Source organism: Ochotona curzoniae, unplaced genomic scaffold (assembly GCF_017591425.1).
Source record: "Ochotona curzoniae isolate NIBS_2020 unplaced genomic scaffold, NIBS_Ocur_1.0 contig_21, whole genome shotgun sequence".
Lineage (NCBI taxonomy): Eukaryota > Metazoa > Chordata > Mammalia > Lagomorpha > Ochotonidae > Ochotona > Ochotona curzoniae.
Genome location: NW_024465322.1, coordinates 7097288 through 7114382, shown reverse-complemented (window position 1 = coordinate 7114382; position 17095 = coordinate 7097288). Strand labels below are relative to the sequence as shown.

Here is a 17095-nt window from a genome sequence, read left to right as displayed (position 1 = left end):
GTTCCAATTCTCCCAAATATTTTTTTCCATTTTCTTGTGCCCTTGGGAATAACTTTTAAAAACTGTAGTTTTAAAATTTAAAAACTTGCTACCTTCCTCAGCAAGATATACTTCATAACAAATATGTCAAACTACCTTGTAAACTGCAACAGATTTGCCATCTCACAGGTTACGATTCTGAGTATATAATACAAAATGTCAAATCCAAAAATTGGATATTATCCTGTGTTTTTTTCAATGATAACATTACAAAGAAATGATTCATTGTAGTATTTTATGTTTCATTTGTTGCCTTAGTGAAGGAAGACACTTAATGTATCCATCGCATATACCTTCATACAGGCTAAGCTTTTCTTCACTGAACCCAAATAAAACCTGAATTCCCTGGATTCAACTGCAGTCCAACATTCATCACACCTTTCCATGTAGGGTTGGACACCAGAGCCTCTGGCCTTGTCTAGTAGCTGGCTGGACACCATGGCCTTCATCTGCCCTACCATTTCAACTTCATTCCACTGTTACATTCAAGCAGATATGACATGGGGCTAACAGCATAGTAGCAGATGAAGCTTCCACCTGTGGTACTGTCGTACAGTTTGAGTGCCAGTGTGAGACCGCCATGGCTCCACTTCCAATCCAGATCCCTGCTAATGTAACTGTTTATCAGCAGATGGCCCAAGTTCTCGGGCTCCTGCACACAAGCAGGGGGCCAAGATGAAGCTCCTGGCTCACAGATTTGAACCAATGCAGCTTTGGCTGTTGTAGCCATTTGGGGAGTGAGCCAGTAGATGGATGGAAGATCTCTCTGTACCTTTCAAATAAATTAATCCTAACAGGAGAGGATATTTGTTATTTCTTCACATAAATTTGATAAGGTAAGATTCATGCTAACTTCCACTTATTTAATACCTAATTTTAAAAAAAAAGGTTTACTTTTATTGGAAAGGCAGATCAGATCTGTGGAGAGAAGATCTTCTGTCTGCTGGTTCAATTCCCAAATGGCCACAATGGCCAAAGCTGTGCCAGACCAAAACCAGGAGTCAAGAGCTTCTTCTAGGTCTGCCATGAAGGTGTAGAGTCCCAAGACTTTGGCCATCCTCCACTGCTTTTCCAAGCCAGAAGCAGGAAGTTGGATGGTGTAGTTTAGGTAAGTTTTGGTTCTATAGAATAATCCAGTTGGTTAGAAGAAACAGAAACCTGGCAAGAAGATAAAGGCATTTATTTGGGAGGGTTCAAGAGTGGAGGGTGCTGTGGGCAGCCCTGCCCTATTTCTGGGTCTCCCAGCTTCTTCCGTCCACACATGACTCTCACAGTATTACCAGAGAGGCTTCCCAGGAGCACAGGCTAATGCCAGTAAGCAGTCAGCATCTCAGACTTCAGTGGGGCTTTTATTTCCAAGATTTTAAACTTTCCTGCCATTTTTTTCCCCTAAAAGTGTAACTACACTGGAGTATGTTCTTTTCTCCTTGCTAATGGTAAGGGAACAAATGAAACAATTTCAAAGTGAATAAATGTTTCCTTACACAGATGAGAAAAATGAGGCTCTATATGAATTCATTTTTCTCAAGGTCCAATAACTTTTGTACAACCTTGGACTCAAAAGTGCCATGTTTCATGTTTAATATTAACTGTGATCAAACTTTCCAGCATTGTATATGCCCAGCGTTAGCAAAGCCTCCTGTGAGAAGACAATGGGGCCGTTGCCTCTGAAAATGCTGGCAATGCAATGTGAGGGTACTTGAAAACGTTCATGGAAAATAGAACAGAAGAATGTTTTAGCACAAGAAGTTTTTGAAATCTATGCAGATGAGTATTCAATTTTTAAAAGATGTGCTTAAACAAAAGTAGTTATCATTAGGCCACTTGCCAGAGACGTCTTTGTTGGTGAGAATGAGTTGGTTGCAAAGATCCTACACTCAGTCCACTTATGACTGAAGGTACTTGCCATGCAAACAGCTGAAACTGGAGGTGTGGTTTACGGTTCAGTTTGGAGACATGGAGGTTCCCATGTAGCAAGCTTGCTCCCCAACACGGTGGTACTGAAAGCTGGTGGAGTCTTTAACAAAGAGGGCCTAATGAAACGGTACGGCTCTTGGGAAGATGAGCCATAGTTCTTGAAGGACCCTGGTTCGTTCCCACCAAGAATGAGTAACAAATGGCGAGCAAGGCTGGTCCCTCCCTCCATCAGGTTTTGTTTGGCAATGCAGTATCTCCCTTTCTAGATGCTTCCACAATGATGCCATCTGCTATTCTGTGAGGACTCACTATAGACCAAAATCAATGGAGCCAACCGATTTTGGACTTTGAACCTTCAACACAGTAGCTAAGCAAACCTCTCATTAATAAAGCATTCAGCTGCAGGTAGTTATCTATAGCAATAGGAGATGAGCTAATAATATATATAGCTACAGATAAGTTGCTGCGTGCAACCCTAGGAGGGCAGGGTTTATAGTTTAACACTATCAAAAAGGTTCTCCACCATGCTGTGGCCATGGACTGGTAGTTGAAGTGAAGCGGAAAAAGATTTAAATGGACCACAGCAGTCAAATGAATACATACACATATAGAAGGCTAAATGAAAATCTTCCAAATGATTTCCAGGTCCCAACTTCCAGAAACTTCGAATTTATCTTGTATGGCAAAAGCTTTCAAGATATAATTTACGTAAATGTCTTGGGATGAGGAGCATATTCAAGGCCTTCTGCCTTACGAGGCCCATTGAAAGCAGGCCGGAGAAGAGAAGACAATGTAAAATTGGAATTCTGGCTCCTATCAGAAGTTGGAAGAGACAAGGAATAGATTCTCTAAATCTCCCAGAGGGCACATGGTCCTGTTAACATCTGGATTTCAGATTCCTGCCTCTCCCTGAATTGAGAGAATGCCCACTGTACAAAGGGACCAATTTTGTAGTAATTTGCCATTGTAGTCATAGGAAACAAATAGACTAGGGTATAGGCAGATAATTGAACAAACACTGGGCATTTAGCCATACATAGGTGAATTTGCGGAGATAGTTCTAGGGCCTACTCCCAGGTTAAGCAGCTTTTTAATCGGTGTTCCCATCTGAAGGGTGATTAAAATGTCTGAGAGTGACTGTGGAGCTGTGCACGTGTTTCTCAAGGTTCCATCCACGACCGATACAGCTTCAGCTGAACACCTCTGCTCTGTGACTCTATGGATTTTTACTACCTGCCATTTCTGCAGCTGAATCCAGGAGCTGTAGAACAACAATGTCCATATATGTCCACTGACACTGGACAGAATGGCTTCTCACATTTGAAGATCATAATTTTTAAGAATGAGAAATTAAACTGCTTATATTTCAGAGATCAAGACATTTTGGGTCTAAATTTAAACCACCGTTCCTGATCAAAGAAAGACTTCTTCCCTGAGAAAATATGATTTTATTTGAGGCTTAGCACTGTCACTGACAGCCCACACATGGCTCTCTGAATCTTTCCCCCGTTACCATGCATTGTATAATCATGAATCCCTCTCTCTCCCTCCACAAGCATATTGTACTCCGTGAAATCCATGTATTGCAATCCAACCATCTCTAATCTCCTCTGGACATTTTCTCCTCTCTGGTCTGAAGAGTACGGAGGACAGCCCAGGCTTCACTTGCACTGGCCGTGATGACAATGGAATTCGCATGTACAAAGCGTTACCACACCATTAATAATCGTGGCTACGTTTCCAATGCAATGCTGGCTCATGCAGATATTTAAATCAGGCAGAATTTCAAGTATAGAATTAAATATGTAGCACTCTGGCAGCGTTATCGCTATATTTGAAAAAGACATTGGTTAAAAATTAATGATAAAATGCATTAATGGATGAATGTCAGATCTGCTAGAGGAAAAAAAAAACCCTCAAAATTCCTTAAAGTAATGCCCTTGAGTTTTATTTTTTTTTATGTTCTAAACATGCTTTATCCCTATTAAAGAAGTGCCTCCAAAACCAGTGCATGAATTGTCTCTTGGCTGACTGCTGCCACCCCAGGAGGGTTCCTCAGCGATGCAGTGACCCACGGATGTGGGTGATGGCTGTGCCATTTGTTTGGCACAAGACAACTGTCAGGCAGACGTGGGCAAGGAGAAACAGACAGACACCCTAACAACAAGACTGTTCACAGAGGGAACCCTTGTAGGGAGGAGGACGTACTGAAGACAGATTTCTGAAAACGGTCTCCTTTGAAATGTTCTGTGCGAGGTATTTTTTACACCTGGAACAAACATGTGGCACAATACTGCATGTATTTTCTTCAGAGGAAACTTAAATAGAAAACACATCCAATACCAGGAAAGACTTCGACGGAGTTGAGTGTGGCTACTGTAACTGAGTCGTCCATTTTGACGAATTACCCCTTCATCTTCTTCATATGTAATGTGAGAAGGATTCAGAAAGTTACCGTTTTTGATCCCCTCCCCAATCACTAGTCTGATTTTTTATTTGAAACCACACTAGAAATCACCCAAGCTCAATGCCAACTCCCCCCTAATCCGTTCCTTTTCTCTGTATTCCCCACCCAACTGCTTACCATAGTTATTAGCCACAACACTCTGTGCCTAAATCTTCAGTGGCGAACTTGGGATTTAATTAACACATATTTTGAAACTGTACAAAAATGAGCATGAAAGACGTCAAAGGAGAAGGAGGCTAGACTGAGCTGAGAAATATTGAGAGATATTTAAGGGGACAATGCTACAATGAGATGAGCAGTTAAATACTCAACTTGTTTGAGACCAAGAGGATGTTGAAGACAAGGCCTGGATCTGTGAGGAAAAAAATTAACTTTCCTCCCGTTCCCACCAAGGAGGACCAACACTTACCACCAGAAACAATCGTCAACATCACAGATGTCAACTTTTCAGATTAGAAAACTGAAAAGTTAAAGTTGACTAACTCTGTATGTGATGGATGCTAAAACCAGGTGCTTCTTCCAGGTCTTCCACATGATTTCAGGTGCCCAAGCACCTGAGCTTTCTTCCACAGCTTTCCCAGAGGGCAGGGTGGGAGATCAGAAGAGCAACAGCCCAGACTCACACATGCGATGCCAGCACTGCAGGTGGAGCCTTAGTATGCTGTGTTGCAGCATCAGCCCCAAAATGCATTTTCTTGTAATTGTACAATATATAACACACTAAGTATTACTGCAGTACACTTTAAGCTAGCAGATCATAATCGTGTCAGATACATTAGTAAGAATAGTGGAGACTCTTAGAACCATATAAATAAATCTCTTAAAACATGTTTCTTTTATTCATAATTCAGTTAACAAACATTTACTGACTCCTATAACCTGTCAGATGCTACAAAGCACAACAGACACTTAGAATACAGTATTGAGCCATACACAGAATTTAGATTTTACTGGGGTAGATATAAAAATATATTTTTTTAGAGTAAATGGATGCTAAGAATTCTGGCCTTTGCTGCTAGACTATCAAGTAATTGCATGATGTCTAAAGTAAGGCAACTCAAACATGTTTTTAGATCAAACATTTAAAGAAAGCCTTTCTGTCATGAAAATGTTAAGGACATCTGAGCGACAAGGAGTCAAACACTGAGTGATGAAGACAACAGAACCCAGAGGAGGAAGCTGCCGGAGCTTAACTGAGTCGGCTGGTGTGAGCCCCAAGGCTGGAGCGGCGGAGCCTGGTGAGTCTAAGGTGAGGTGCAGCACGGTGGCCCAGATAAAGAGTAGGAGTGCAAGTTGATTAGAGGGGCTCAAGCAGCTTTGATGTCAGAAAACCCAAGTTTATACTGTGCAGGTTTGGCAGAGAGCAGATGCTATACAGCAAGCGTGCGAGTGGCAGAACCACCACTCTAAATCAGTTACAGGGGTTGCTAGGGAATCCCCAAACCTTGGTCGGTTTCCCTGATAACAAAGTTTGATATCAGGATGATAGAAGGAAATTGTTTTTTAAAAAATATTTCTTTTATTTTTGTTTGGAAAACAGCTACAGAGAGAAAAGGAGAAAGAGTGTGAGATCCTCCATCTGCTGGTTTACTCCCCAAATAGCTGCAATGGCAGAGCTGAGCTAATCAGAAGCCAGAAGCCAAAGATTTCTTCTAGCTCTCATGTGGGTAATATGTATATAAATAAATAAAAATAAATATAAATGTATGTAAAAATATAGTGTCTTTTAAACTACTAATTTCTACTCATGGTTCCTTTCCCCAAATGGATTTGCCATTGTTACATCACAAATCTTACCCAGAAGACAACAGGTACCCCAGATATCACTTATTCCCACTGAATTCATTGAAACAGAGAAACCGCACATATATTTTATGAAGTGCCCTCACCTTTCCTCAACTCAGTGTAGACACTAAGAACAAGTGGGCAAAATCATCATGCGGGTATGATTAAACCAGAAAATCCTGGAGCCTGAGAGGGTCCTAGCAATGAGCAAACTCACCCTTGCAAATGAGTCCGGGGTGAACTCCCCGAGGACTCTTCAGAGCATGCAAACCTTTCGGACTTGTTAGCAACAATTCCAGATTCCCTGTGCTGCCCACAGGCGTCTCCCGATGCTCATATCCTTCGGAGTTACAACGGACGCATCAGAAATGTCTCTAGATTGGGACAGACAATTCATGCCACTGGAACAGGACCACAGTCAGTGTTTTCAAAGAAGATTCTAGATTGCACTTGCTATGTAACCTGTTGTTAGGAAGTCAGAATTGTTGCCAAATAACAGACGTGTTATAATAAAGGACACTTTCACAATTTGAGACATCAATAAAACAGATTTCCAGTGACATAGTAAATTATATGCAGCATTTTAAATAAGGAAAAACAAGCCATTTAATGGTTATGGAAATGAATAAATTTAATGTGCACAAATTAAAAAATGTTCTCTGGGTAATAAGATGAGTTCTTTTTTAATAAATGTCTTGCAAAGACAGTCCCTGGAGGACTTTGACATTTAGAGAGAATGCCAGCCTGGCATTTGTCCCCTGTCATTTCCATGCATAAGACAAAGCAATGATGACAAACCAAATGTAAACACATTTTATCCACAACAATCAGCACAGTCAAAGAATCTAATCCAGTGGATGCCAGGCTTTCAAATCTTTTTAAATCTCATATACTGGAAATTTTTCAAAAGAAATTTTGGAGAACTACACAGGATTGCCAGTTTCTCATTTTGCTAAGAGAAGAAGTGTATTCAAGACAACAAACATGAACCATCACCATGATTCCAAGAAACCAAGTAGCGTGGACATTCCCAAGATCAAGAATATCTTCAAGGAAGCAAAAACAGAACCAAGGTTACCCTCGCGCTTCCCCATACATGGAAAACAGTGCAAGCAGCCACCAGCAGAACCCGGCCTAATCTTCTATCTGCTAAAGGATAGTCTTAGAAAAGATATATATTTTTCCCCCTTTTAAAGCAAGTGTCTATATTTGGCATTTGCTAAACATTAATTTGCACAAATATTTATGTCACTGGAGCGCATTCAACTTTCACCTGTATCTTTGTTTTCTATCTTCCTACTTATTCATTTAAAAATGCTCCAAGGAAATTCTCATCTAAGATTATACATTCAAAAACTGATAAAAAAAAAAGTGTATAAAAGCTTCACCTGATTCAGGTCCAGACGGAACATTTCTCAACTTGTTGGTTTTTTGTTTTGTTCTGGTATGAGCTATTGACTTTCAATTGTTGATCAGAAAACAGCATTTAGATTTTGTATCTCATACACCCCACTCTCTCTCCTTTTGAACTGCATTGCAGATACAATCTGGAGGTCAACTCATTTTCATTGGTGGGTTAGTTACTACCCAACTCTCGATTAACAGCTAAAGTCATGTGGTGAACTATGCTACAATTCCATCTTCGTAAACTTTGCAGTCTTCCCTGGAGTGAGTCATTATTGCATTCTCTCATGGCGCTAAGCTTAGTTTTCTAGGATTCCATCTCTCACCCACCTCCACTCTCTCCAACAAGACAGAGTTCTCTCTCTGTGGTCAATACTTGTGATACTTCTGTCAGTCATGTCTGAAATCCTCCATGCTTTCTGTGAAATTATTTTTTGACACCAAGCCTTTCCTTGCCTTTTTTTTAAAACAAGATTTTTTTATTACTTGGTTTCATTGGAAAGGCAGATTTACAGAGATCCGAGACAGCAAGTTCTTCCATCCACTGGTTCACAGCCAGGGCCAAGCTGAAGCCAAGAGCTTCTTGAGTCTCCCAGATGGATACAGCGGCCCAAGCACTTGACTATTCACCACAACTTTTCCGGGCACATTAGCGGGGAGTAGGCTTGGAAGTAGAGTAGCCAAGACTTACATCAATGCCAACATCAGACGTAAGCACAGGCTTGACCTGTTAGGCAGCAATGTCTGCTCACACCCCTGTTATTTGCAATGTGGGGATCCCTCTGCCGTGTTCAACTGTGCCACCTTTCCCAAGTCCTAAGTCTCCTGGTTCAAGGTACCAAAGAGGAGCGGAAAAGGCTGAGACACTTGGTTACACCGCGTAAAGGAGGGTATCTACAGTGTCAATTTCAGAGGCACTAAGGGACCTCAGAGTTAACAAGAGCCCCTTACATCCTGGGCCCTTGATGCATCCTATAGAGCAAAATCAGTCTCCCGCTTTCCCTGCACAGCAGGTCTCTGCAGTGGCGGGGGTTTTAGTTTTCTCTGGGCTGCTAAGACAGGACAGTTTTCCCATCTTGCAAATTTTGTTGACACCTTGAGGGCATCCTCCTTCACTCTCTGTGCCTTGGAGGATCTAGGCTTGGCGAGGGTCATTTCAGTGAAGTAGATGTGGGTACAGAGATAGAAATGCTTTGTTACCTTAAATTCTAATTTCAACAGCTTTTTGTTGTTGTTGTTGTTCTTGGTGGTGATGTAACAGCATCACGCAATCACATACTAAGAGTTCATGGCAGGGGGTGGTGAAGGCATGCAGAAATCTCCTGTAAAGACTGCCCAATAATAAAAGTATACTGCAAAGCCTTTCTATTTTACCTATCTTTAAGATGTGTAAGTGAGGAAGAGACCCATTACAAATCCATTACAGTCACACTGGATCTCAATCTGGCAACAAGGGGTATCCTGATGCATGCAGTGAATAGGGTGGAGCTTCATGTTCTAAACCTTAACTGAAGGTTACAATCCACAGCCCAGCAGGAGAGGACAGAGCCTGGGAAGGGAGGACTTCGGCCAGAACTTCCACATAAGTTTTGACACCAGGTATTCTGGTAACTTATCCCGGGAAACTGGATTTCATTACATCAGCCGATCTGTGTATCCAAAAGTACACAATACAAGTAACAGTGAAAATATGATTGGTTTTAAAGGACTTTAAAAAGAAAAAAATAAATAAATAAAAGGATCTTTCAGGATACTTTATATCTCCTCGTGGATTCCGCACCATTCTGGATAAGGACACACACAAAAATTAAACAGTCTCCTGTTGGACTCTAAACCGAGTCCAATCTCTAACAATGGACTGCACTAAATGGAAAGGCATCGGGGGAGCCAGTGTGGGAGATCTGCTCATTCTGCTCTTGGCACAGGAGAGCTCCTGAAGGCCAATCGCAGCTTATCCTGGAGCTGAGATGCTCTCCTTAGCTCACAGTCAAATTCCACAGAACTCCCCTTCTCCTTCCTTTGATTGTGGCAAGGGTGTCACAGCAACTAAGAACAGCTATGGAGTGACACGATGATACTGTGTGGAAGAGTCACCTTCACCAGAAAGGTGAGTCTGAAAGAAACAGCTGGGGCCCCATGAGGTAGTCTAGTGGCTAAATCTTCACCTTGCAAGCCTCAGGATGCCACATGGCACTGGTTTGTGTCCTGGCTACTCCACTTCCCATCCAGCTTCCTGCTTATGATCTGGGAAAGCAATAGAGGATGGTCCAAAGTCTTGGGACCCTCCACCTGTGTGGGAGACCCGGAAGAAGCGCCTGGTTCCTGGCTTCGGATCAGCTCGGGTCCAGCTGTTGTGGCCACTTGGGGAGTGAAGCAGTGGACGACAGATCTTTGTGCCTCTCCTCTCTGGACATCTGCCTTTGCAATAAAACCAATAAATTTAAAAGACAAGAAAAGGAAAGAAACAGCTGAGCAAGCCACAACAGGATACCGGTAGTTAAACTAGGGACATTCACACCAAGCCAGTACTTTGCTCAAGAGCAAATGGGTAAATAAACAGGACAATAGAAATCTGCCTTTAATCACATTCAATGGTCAAGAGTCACTCCATTAGGAATGTGGTTTATTCAATATTTTTTCCTAAAGAATTATTGATACATCCTTTTAAAAAAAAGGATGCGATTTTATATGAAAGTACCTGCAAGATCTGAGAAATTCAGAGAGAACAACTGGGGAGCAAGGAGCAAAGGGATTCAGGGGATCAGGGAGTCTCAAGAAGCCAACCTCACAGGCAAAATCAGTGTCCCTTTGTTAGCTTTTGTATCTTAAAAATAAAACCAATTGGAGTGAAAGCCTCTGAGACCAGGCTGGCTCAAGTCTTCCAGGGGAGGGAGGGAAGAATGGCTGTTACAATGATGAAATCTACAGAACTATCTTCTAGAAGGAGCCAAGGTTCTTTGGAAGAGCTCCATTGGTTCGTCATCACAGTAATCATTCGAGTGTCACTTTGGCAGAATCACACCTGCAGGAAAAGCTAAACTTCTTGGGACTTCCTGGGACATGAGCAGCACAGCAGGGGAGCAGAGCCAAGATGGGAAGAAGCAGCGTTCTGGGCATCAAACTAGCTCTGCACTGCCCCATGCACCTTGTGAAAGATGCCTCCTGCCTGATGCTCTCACGTGCCAAGGATCTCTGTAGCACGAGAGCTGTTCTTGACAGTATAGCCTAACAGTTCAATCTCTGAAAGGATCCAGCCAAAGGAAATTCTCCTTCCATTTATGAATAAACAAAGATTTGCAGAAACATGTCCAAATTGTGACTACGGGTTTTCTTCTTAAAGCACAGGAGATGCACTTGTTAAAGCTGGGCAGATAGGGTTGAGCGCTTCGTCTTGCATCTCCTTGCCAGGCTCTAGCCCCAGCGTATACAACAACCTGCAAGTCTCCCACTCAGACTTCAGGTTGCCGAGGGCCGTGGTGGCCACTGTGTCCACATCTGACTCTCACGAAGTGAAACATGATGATTAGCATTCCCCTAACAATGCTCAGGAACCAGGGAGCAGAGCCTGGGCAGCGTGGAGAGAATAGAGTTTGATGGTGCCTTTCCACATGATTGCAGTGTGTTTTAAAAGCAATGAATTAAACACTCCCAAAGCAGTGTTTTGGAGGAAAGCATTTGCATTTTCTTTGAACATATTTAAGGATAACATCTTCCAGTACAGAAAGAGATTAATTTGAAATTCATTCAAAATCACCTTCCCTGGCCCTCCCTCAGTCATTAGGTTCCTTTCACAGAGGAAATCACCCACCAGCCACGGCAAGATTTCTAAAATTAACAGGGCTGAGAACAAAGATATCATTTTGTCAACTCCTGGATTTTACAGAGGACTGTGAGGGAGGGAAGGTGACTTGCCTAGGAGCACGCTGCTAATCAACGAACAACATCCAGGCTGCATGGTCAGGATACAGCAGGCTGGCCAAGAAAGCAAATGGCCCAAGTTTTCACCATGCACTACCCAAAGCAAGTTTTAGTGGAAGTTTCTAAAATGTTACTGCCACAAAAATTCACTGCTTTGCACTGTTAAATAACAAACAGTTCCGTGGAATACACATGATTATCATTTAGGGAATGCCTTATACTTCAAGACAACTTCTACAATTCAACTGGGAATACGATAGTCATTTCCACCACCTAAGGAAAAACAATTTTTGTCCTACATTTCAGTGGATTTTGCTGTTTGGCTAGAGATGGGTAAGGAAAAAAAAAAAGTGGATCATCAACATGATGTTTTCCAGAATTACATTTGAAACCTTCCCTACTCAAGTTAAAAATTATACAACATCAAAAATTTTTTTCTGAGATGTAACTAGACTCAGACAAAGAATGCAGAAATGGTTGGCAGAACTGAGGCTTAAATCAGCATGCTGTTAATGTGCGCACTACATTCTGGAGTATTTTACTTTTAAGAAACTGAATCCAAAATGCTGCTTCTGTCACAGGCAGGAAGCAGGGAAGCAGCTGGCCTGAACAGCAGGGAGATGTGCACTGCCCCCTCACGGCCAAGAGACTGCCTGGTAACTCCTCCAATATCAGGTATTTAAGGGTTTCCAGTCAGAATAAAGTTCTTTAGGAATAACTGCTGGTCTCTATAAAATGCACAAATATTCTTCCAAAATATATCAACATTTAGGTCCTGACCACCTTATCTGCTTTATGATTTTATAAACATCATCTGGAAAACGCAAAGCCATACTCTCCAGAGCAGGATTTAACATTATTGCAAGGGAAAAAAAAAGTACAAAGAATCAGGTTTTTAAGAAAATAACACATAAATCCTCTTTCAGCAGGTTAAGAAATACTCATCATGCAATACCAATCCAGGCAAGAAATGATCAGAAAATTCTATTTTCTGAATCTAAGATGTTTACACCAGTGAGGTTTTATTAAAAGATTTCACTAAACTCAGAAGCAAAGAGTATCTGACTGTTTCAAAGTTCTTTAATTTTGGCTTAAAATGCGAACAAACATGAGTACATCAGAAAAGTGAGGAATCAAGATAAATAGATACTTATATAAACGATTATGTGTTCAACAGGCAATAAAACAGACAAAAGTTAGAAATATCAGAAATGGAAGTTTCAAGAAATATCAAAATATTATAATCCCAACTCTGAACTGGAGACACAGTGGGCTCTAGCCCAAGGAAGAATGAAACCCTCAAGGATATCATGAGTTAATGGTGTCTCGTTTTTTTTCCCCCTTACTGGGAGGACATGGGGTCTGTGGGGGAGTGGAAGGAAGAGAAGAGGGGACCAGGTCAGGTACCCTGTATTTTGGATGAAGAGTCAGGTAAACAAAAGAGCTATTTATATGATTAGCAGGAAGAAACACTAAGATGCTTTTAACAGCTAAAAATGTACTGCTAGATATAAATCAAGTGAATAACAATTCTGCTTATGAATGCTTGGAGTAAAATATACACACTGTGGATAAAAATACACACTAACATGTGTTAATATTTGTCTAATAAAATCCAATCCAGTGACTAAGGCTACAAACCTGTAATGTCACTCGGTACACTTCATTTAGAACACAAAAATGGCCACTGAGTGAGTGCTTAGATTCAATCCATCTGATTTTAGGATTCGCATGGTTCTTTAAACTACCTTCTCTGGCCTTCAACGTTAAAAACACTAACCAATCCTAAAAAGAAATTTCTTGTGAGGTAGTGGGAGTTTGGATACATCCTAGCATATATTGTTTTAAAACTTAAGAGACCATTATAGCCTTTAAAAATAAAAATTTTTGAAAATGACTCTGATTGTCAAAAAGTTCCTTGTGATAGCCTATTGATTACAACTGCATAGGAACCTTATTTATTGTAGATATTTGGGGAGACATTTGCACCATTTCTCCGACAGTGCATAGATCCATGCCAGGTGAGAGTAGCTGTACCATATGACAGACAGTAGTCAGAAATTGTTCACTGGGTACTCGGGCAGATTTCAACATCACCCATCGTAATACTGGGGATACCCAACTAACATCACAATGCTTCAGTTATCACTGGGGTGAGGATGATGGGACCGTAACGGAGTTAAGGATGACTTCTTGGTTTTCTCATAACCTCTGGCTGCATACATGAGATCAGATAAACCCAACCCAGAGAGCTTCCCGTTGCTCTGTGCAAAAGCTGATTCTGTACCCATGTCGAGAATCACACACGTGCCTACAGACAGACTGGGCAGGTCTGCCTCAGCAGCGGTTACAGGTTCAGCAGAATGCAACACATCCTATATTCAAGGGCAGTGAAGACACAAGCTTTTCCCAAAGCTATAGCTTTGAAAAAAAAAAAAAATTTGAGGACAAGCCACAACTGCAGACTTATTAGCAGCCAATTTGTTAATGACCAAAAGGGTCGGGTTCCACTGTGCTGTGGAGGGACACCACATATTTTTTCGTCACACGAGGGGATTTTGCAACCTCCCCCTGCCCTGCCATATTTTGAGGGGAATCTGTTATCAGCAAAGTCTCGCAGTCATGCAATGTCATAGAAGGATGGGAGGGGCTGTGAGGGAGCAGACGTGGTGGTGGTGGGTGGGGGGTGCCGATGCTGCTCTCACAGGCAGGGAAGAAGACCGACAGGAGACGGAGACCCCCAGCCCAAGCTTCCCCCGCAGGCGGGGAAGGCTCCATTGTCATCATCTACCGCTCCAGCCTCGGAGCTCTGGAATCCCATGATTCGATTATTCCATTTTTAAACCTGTGGAGTGGGAGTGTTTCTGAGTAGCCTGCTCACACAGATGGCGGTGGGAAGAATCTCAAGAATATGTTGTATGTAGTAAATGCCCACCTCGCTACAGAATCACTCCCCTTCACAGTTCACAGGAACCAAGATATCATCTCACAGCCACACAAACACGCCGGGCTCGGCAGCACATACATGTGTTTGGAACATCAAAGAGCAATTCTCCCCTAACGACACATACCTGGAGCTAAAAACTCTTCAACAAGGACCACAGCTCATTGTACATCAGTCCCACACGCTGAGCAAGAGTGGGAGACCAGGGGAGGGAAGGCAAAAGGAATTAACTGCAAGATAAAATGATGGACGCTAGACTCCTGCTATGCTAAAAATACATTTTGCTGAAAAAAAAAATCACTTCAAGGCAACCTTTCTGAGACTAAAAACAATAGCAATGTGCCAACCAACAGTTCCCTAGACGTCTTATTCCCAGCATTGTTTCAGCTCTGCTTCCCCACACCAGCTCTTTGCAACACCGACCCACATCGCAGAGATCTTTGTGCGGAGTTCCGCCGGCATCCCTGTCACTAGATCCTGCCCGATCGTCTTAGAGCCATCCTTGCTAGTTTCTCAGTCTGTCATTCCACACCAGACACACGGGCTAAGACGGTGATGATGCTCGCATACAAGTGGCCAGAGGGTGAGCGGGCGGGGGTGGTTTCTTTACCTTGGTTTCCTTAGCAGAAAACTCTGAGGAGTTGGAAATTTTCATGGACTTGGACCGGTGGGACTGCCGCCGGATAGAATCCTCCCGGGAGTATTTCACGGACCCCGAGGTCCTCACGCGCACCTTGCTTGTACTCTGAATACTGTTCACACCGATCATCTCGCAGGTCAGCTGGGGAGGGGGCTCGGAGAAACGCAAAGGCACTTTGCAGCCGTGACGAGGCTCTGGCACTGCGGGGACTCCAGCAGGTTGTGCAGGAGCAGCTTCAGAGCGAGCGCCGTGATCCGCCTCAGCTTAAGAAGCACCAGGCTGCCTCCCCCAGCATCTTCAACTACCCTGTTTGCAGCGAGCCTGATTGTTCCAGGCTCGCTCACGTCACAGGCAGCAAAGAGGAGAAAAAAAATGCAATCCCACCCCTGCTACTCGGCTCTCCTTGCCACACACACACACACACACACACACACACACACACACGAGAGAGAGAGAGAGAGAGAGAGAGAGAGAGAGAGAGAGAGAGAGAGAGAGAACAAATTCACACACTGGAGCAAATGGCAACTGACCAGCAAGCAATTCATTAACATTCTAAAGAGCAATACTACGTCTCTGGAATGTTGTGCAGTAAGCTCAGTCAGGTAAATAGCCAAACAGATAATGGCAAATGAAAAGTCTCAAGTAGTCAGCAAGGTACTGTGTGGGGCAGCAAGGCAGCTCAACTCCCCAGAGGGGGAGAAAAACACGGAGGAGTGTCAAAAAAACTCAGTTGCAGGCTAGAGAAAGGACAGGAGCCACAAAGCCATCTCGGCAAGCAAGAATTGCCTTTTCTTTCCTGTTTTAGGTTTCACACCCTTCAACGGCCATTGAAATGGTACCCTCACGCAGAAGCCAATGCTTTCCGGGACCTGAGACCACACACTATGGCTAGAAGTCTGAATAGGCATTGCTGTCAGAATAGACATGCTTTGTTACAGCGTTCCCACCAACACGAGAAGTTCAGAAAAAATAATAGCGGGGTGTTCAGAAAAAATAATTGCGGGGTGAGCAATGGTAACTTTAAACATGGCTCGGACTGAGCAGCAAAGCCGACTCAGATGGGCGAGAAGCCAGAAGCTTTCCCAAGAGCCGCACATGCTGTCCGTATACACAGCAGCATGCGGTCTCCCAAGTTAGAATTTTACGTGCATGAGTGTTAGCAAACGAGATTCCAGTTCCTGAGACAGCATGTTAGCTATGAGCACAGCATTCTCGACTGCACGTCAGCTTGTTTTCCAGAAAAAGGACACTTTGGTGCTAACAGAAATAAAACTTAAAATTTTGTACCTGGCAAGCTCTAAAAAAACATCAAAGTGGCGCACTGTATCTGTCTTAAAGGGGTCTGGTCACAGAATGTACATCATTCTAAGTCAAGCACATGGACCCTTCATAGGCAAATACCTCCACTGAAAAAGCAAGCCTGAGGCAGAGTCCAAAAAGGATATTTAGTTTACAATCTGAATGAAATGAATAATACAATGCCTGCACCTGTAACATACGCATCTCAAACAGCAGTTGAGTTTCCCTCCTCTCCTCTGTCCATTTCCTAGTCCCCCCAGTCACTGACAGGGTAAACACAGGGCTCATAACCAGATTCAGGCTGAAATAACACCTTCCCAGACCCACCGGCTGGCCTGCCTTGCGCCTCCTTGCCCGAGGGCTAAGGGTTCCTAGACACAAGACAGCAGGCACTATCTTATGACAGGCCTCCTGGAGAGTCACAGCTGTTGAAAAATATGAAACAACTTTGCATACAAGCTTTTGCAAAAAAAAAAAAAAATGAAGGTGACTTCCACATGAAATCAAACATAGCAGAGATTTTATGAGGCACTCAGGAACTTGAAGGGTGAGAACGGGTACTTTGACTCCTAAAGTTTTCTGATTGTGGCCTCTATTGACCACTCAGCCCTGGAAGGCATATCAAGTGCTCCAGTTAAATAGTTATCAGAAAATCCTCTTGGGGCCGCTGCTGTGGCATACC

The 17095-nt window shown here is 42.9% G+C and overlaps 1 protein-coding gene across 7 annotated transcripts in view; it reads right to left on the bottom strand.

Moving 5' to 3' along the window:
- Positions 1-17095, bottom strand: part of PSD3 (pleckstrin and Sec7 domain containing 3) — a 268216-nt gene that overhangs the window by 76808 nt on the left and 174313 nt on the right. The window contains exon 1 of one of the 7 annotated variants that reach the window (XM_040971313.1): positions 15085-15374. The exons of the other annotated variants lie outside the window; for them this stretch is intronic. Coding sequence (XP_040827247.1) covers positions 15085-15243 — 159 coding nt within the window. The 5' untranslated portion in view covers positions 15244-15374. Of the gene's footprint in view, positions 1-15084; positions 15375-17095 lie in introns of those variants that run through there. 7 annotated transcript variants of the gene reach the window in all.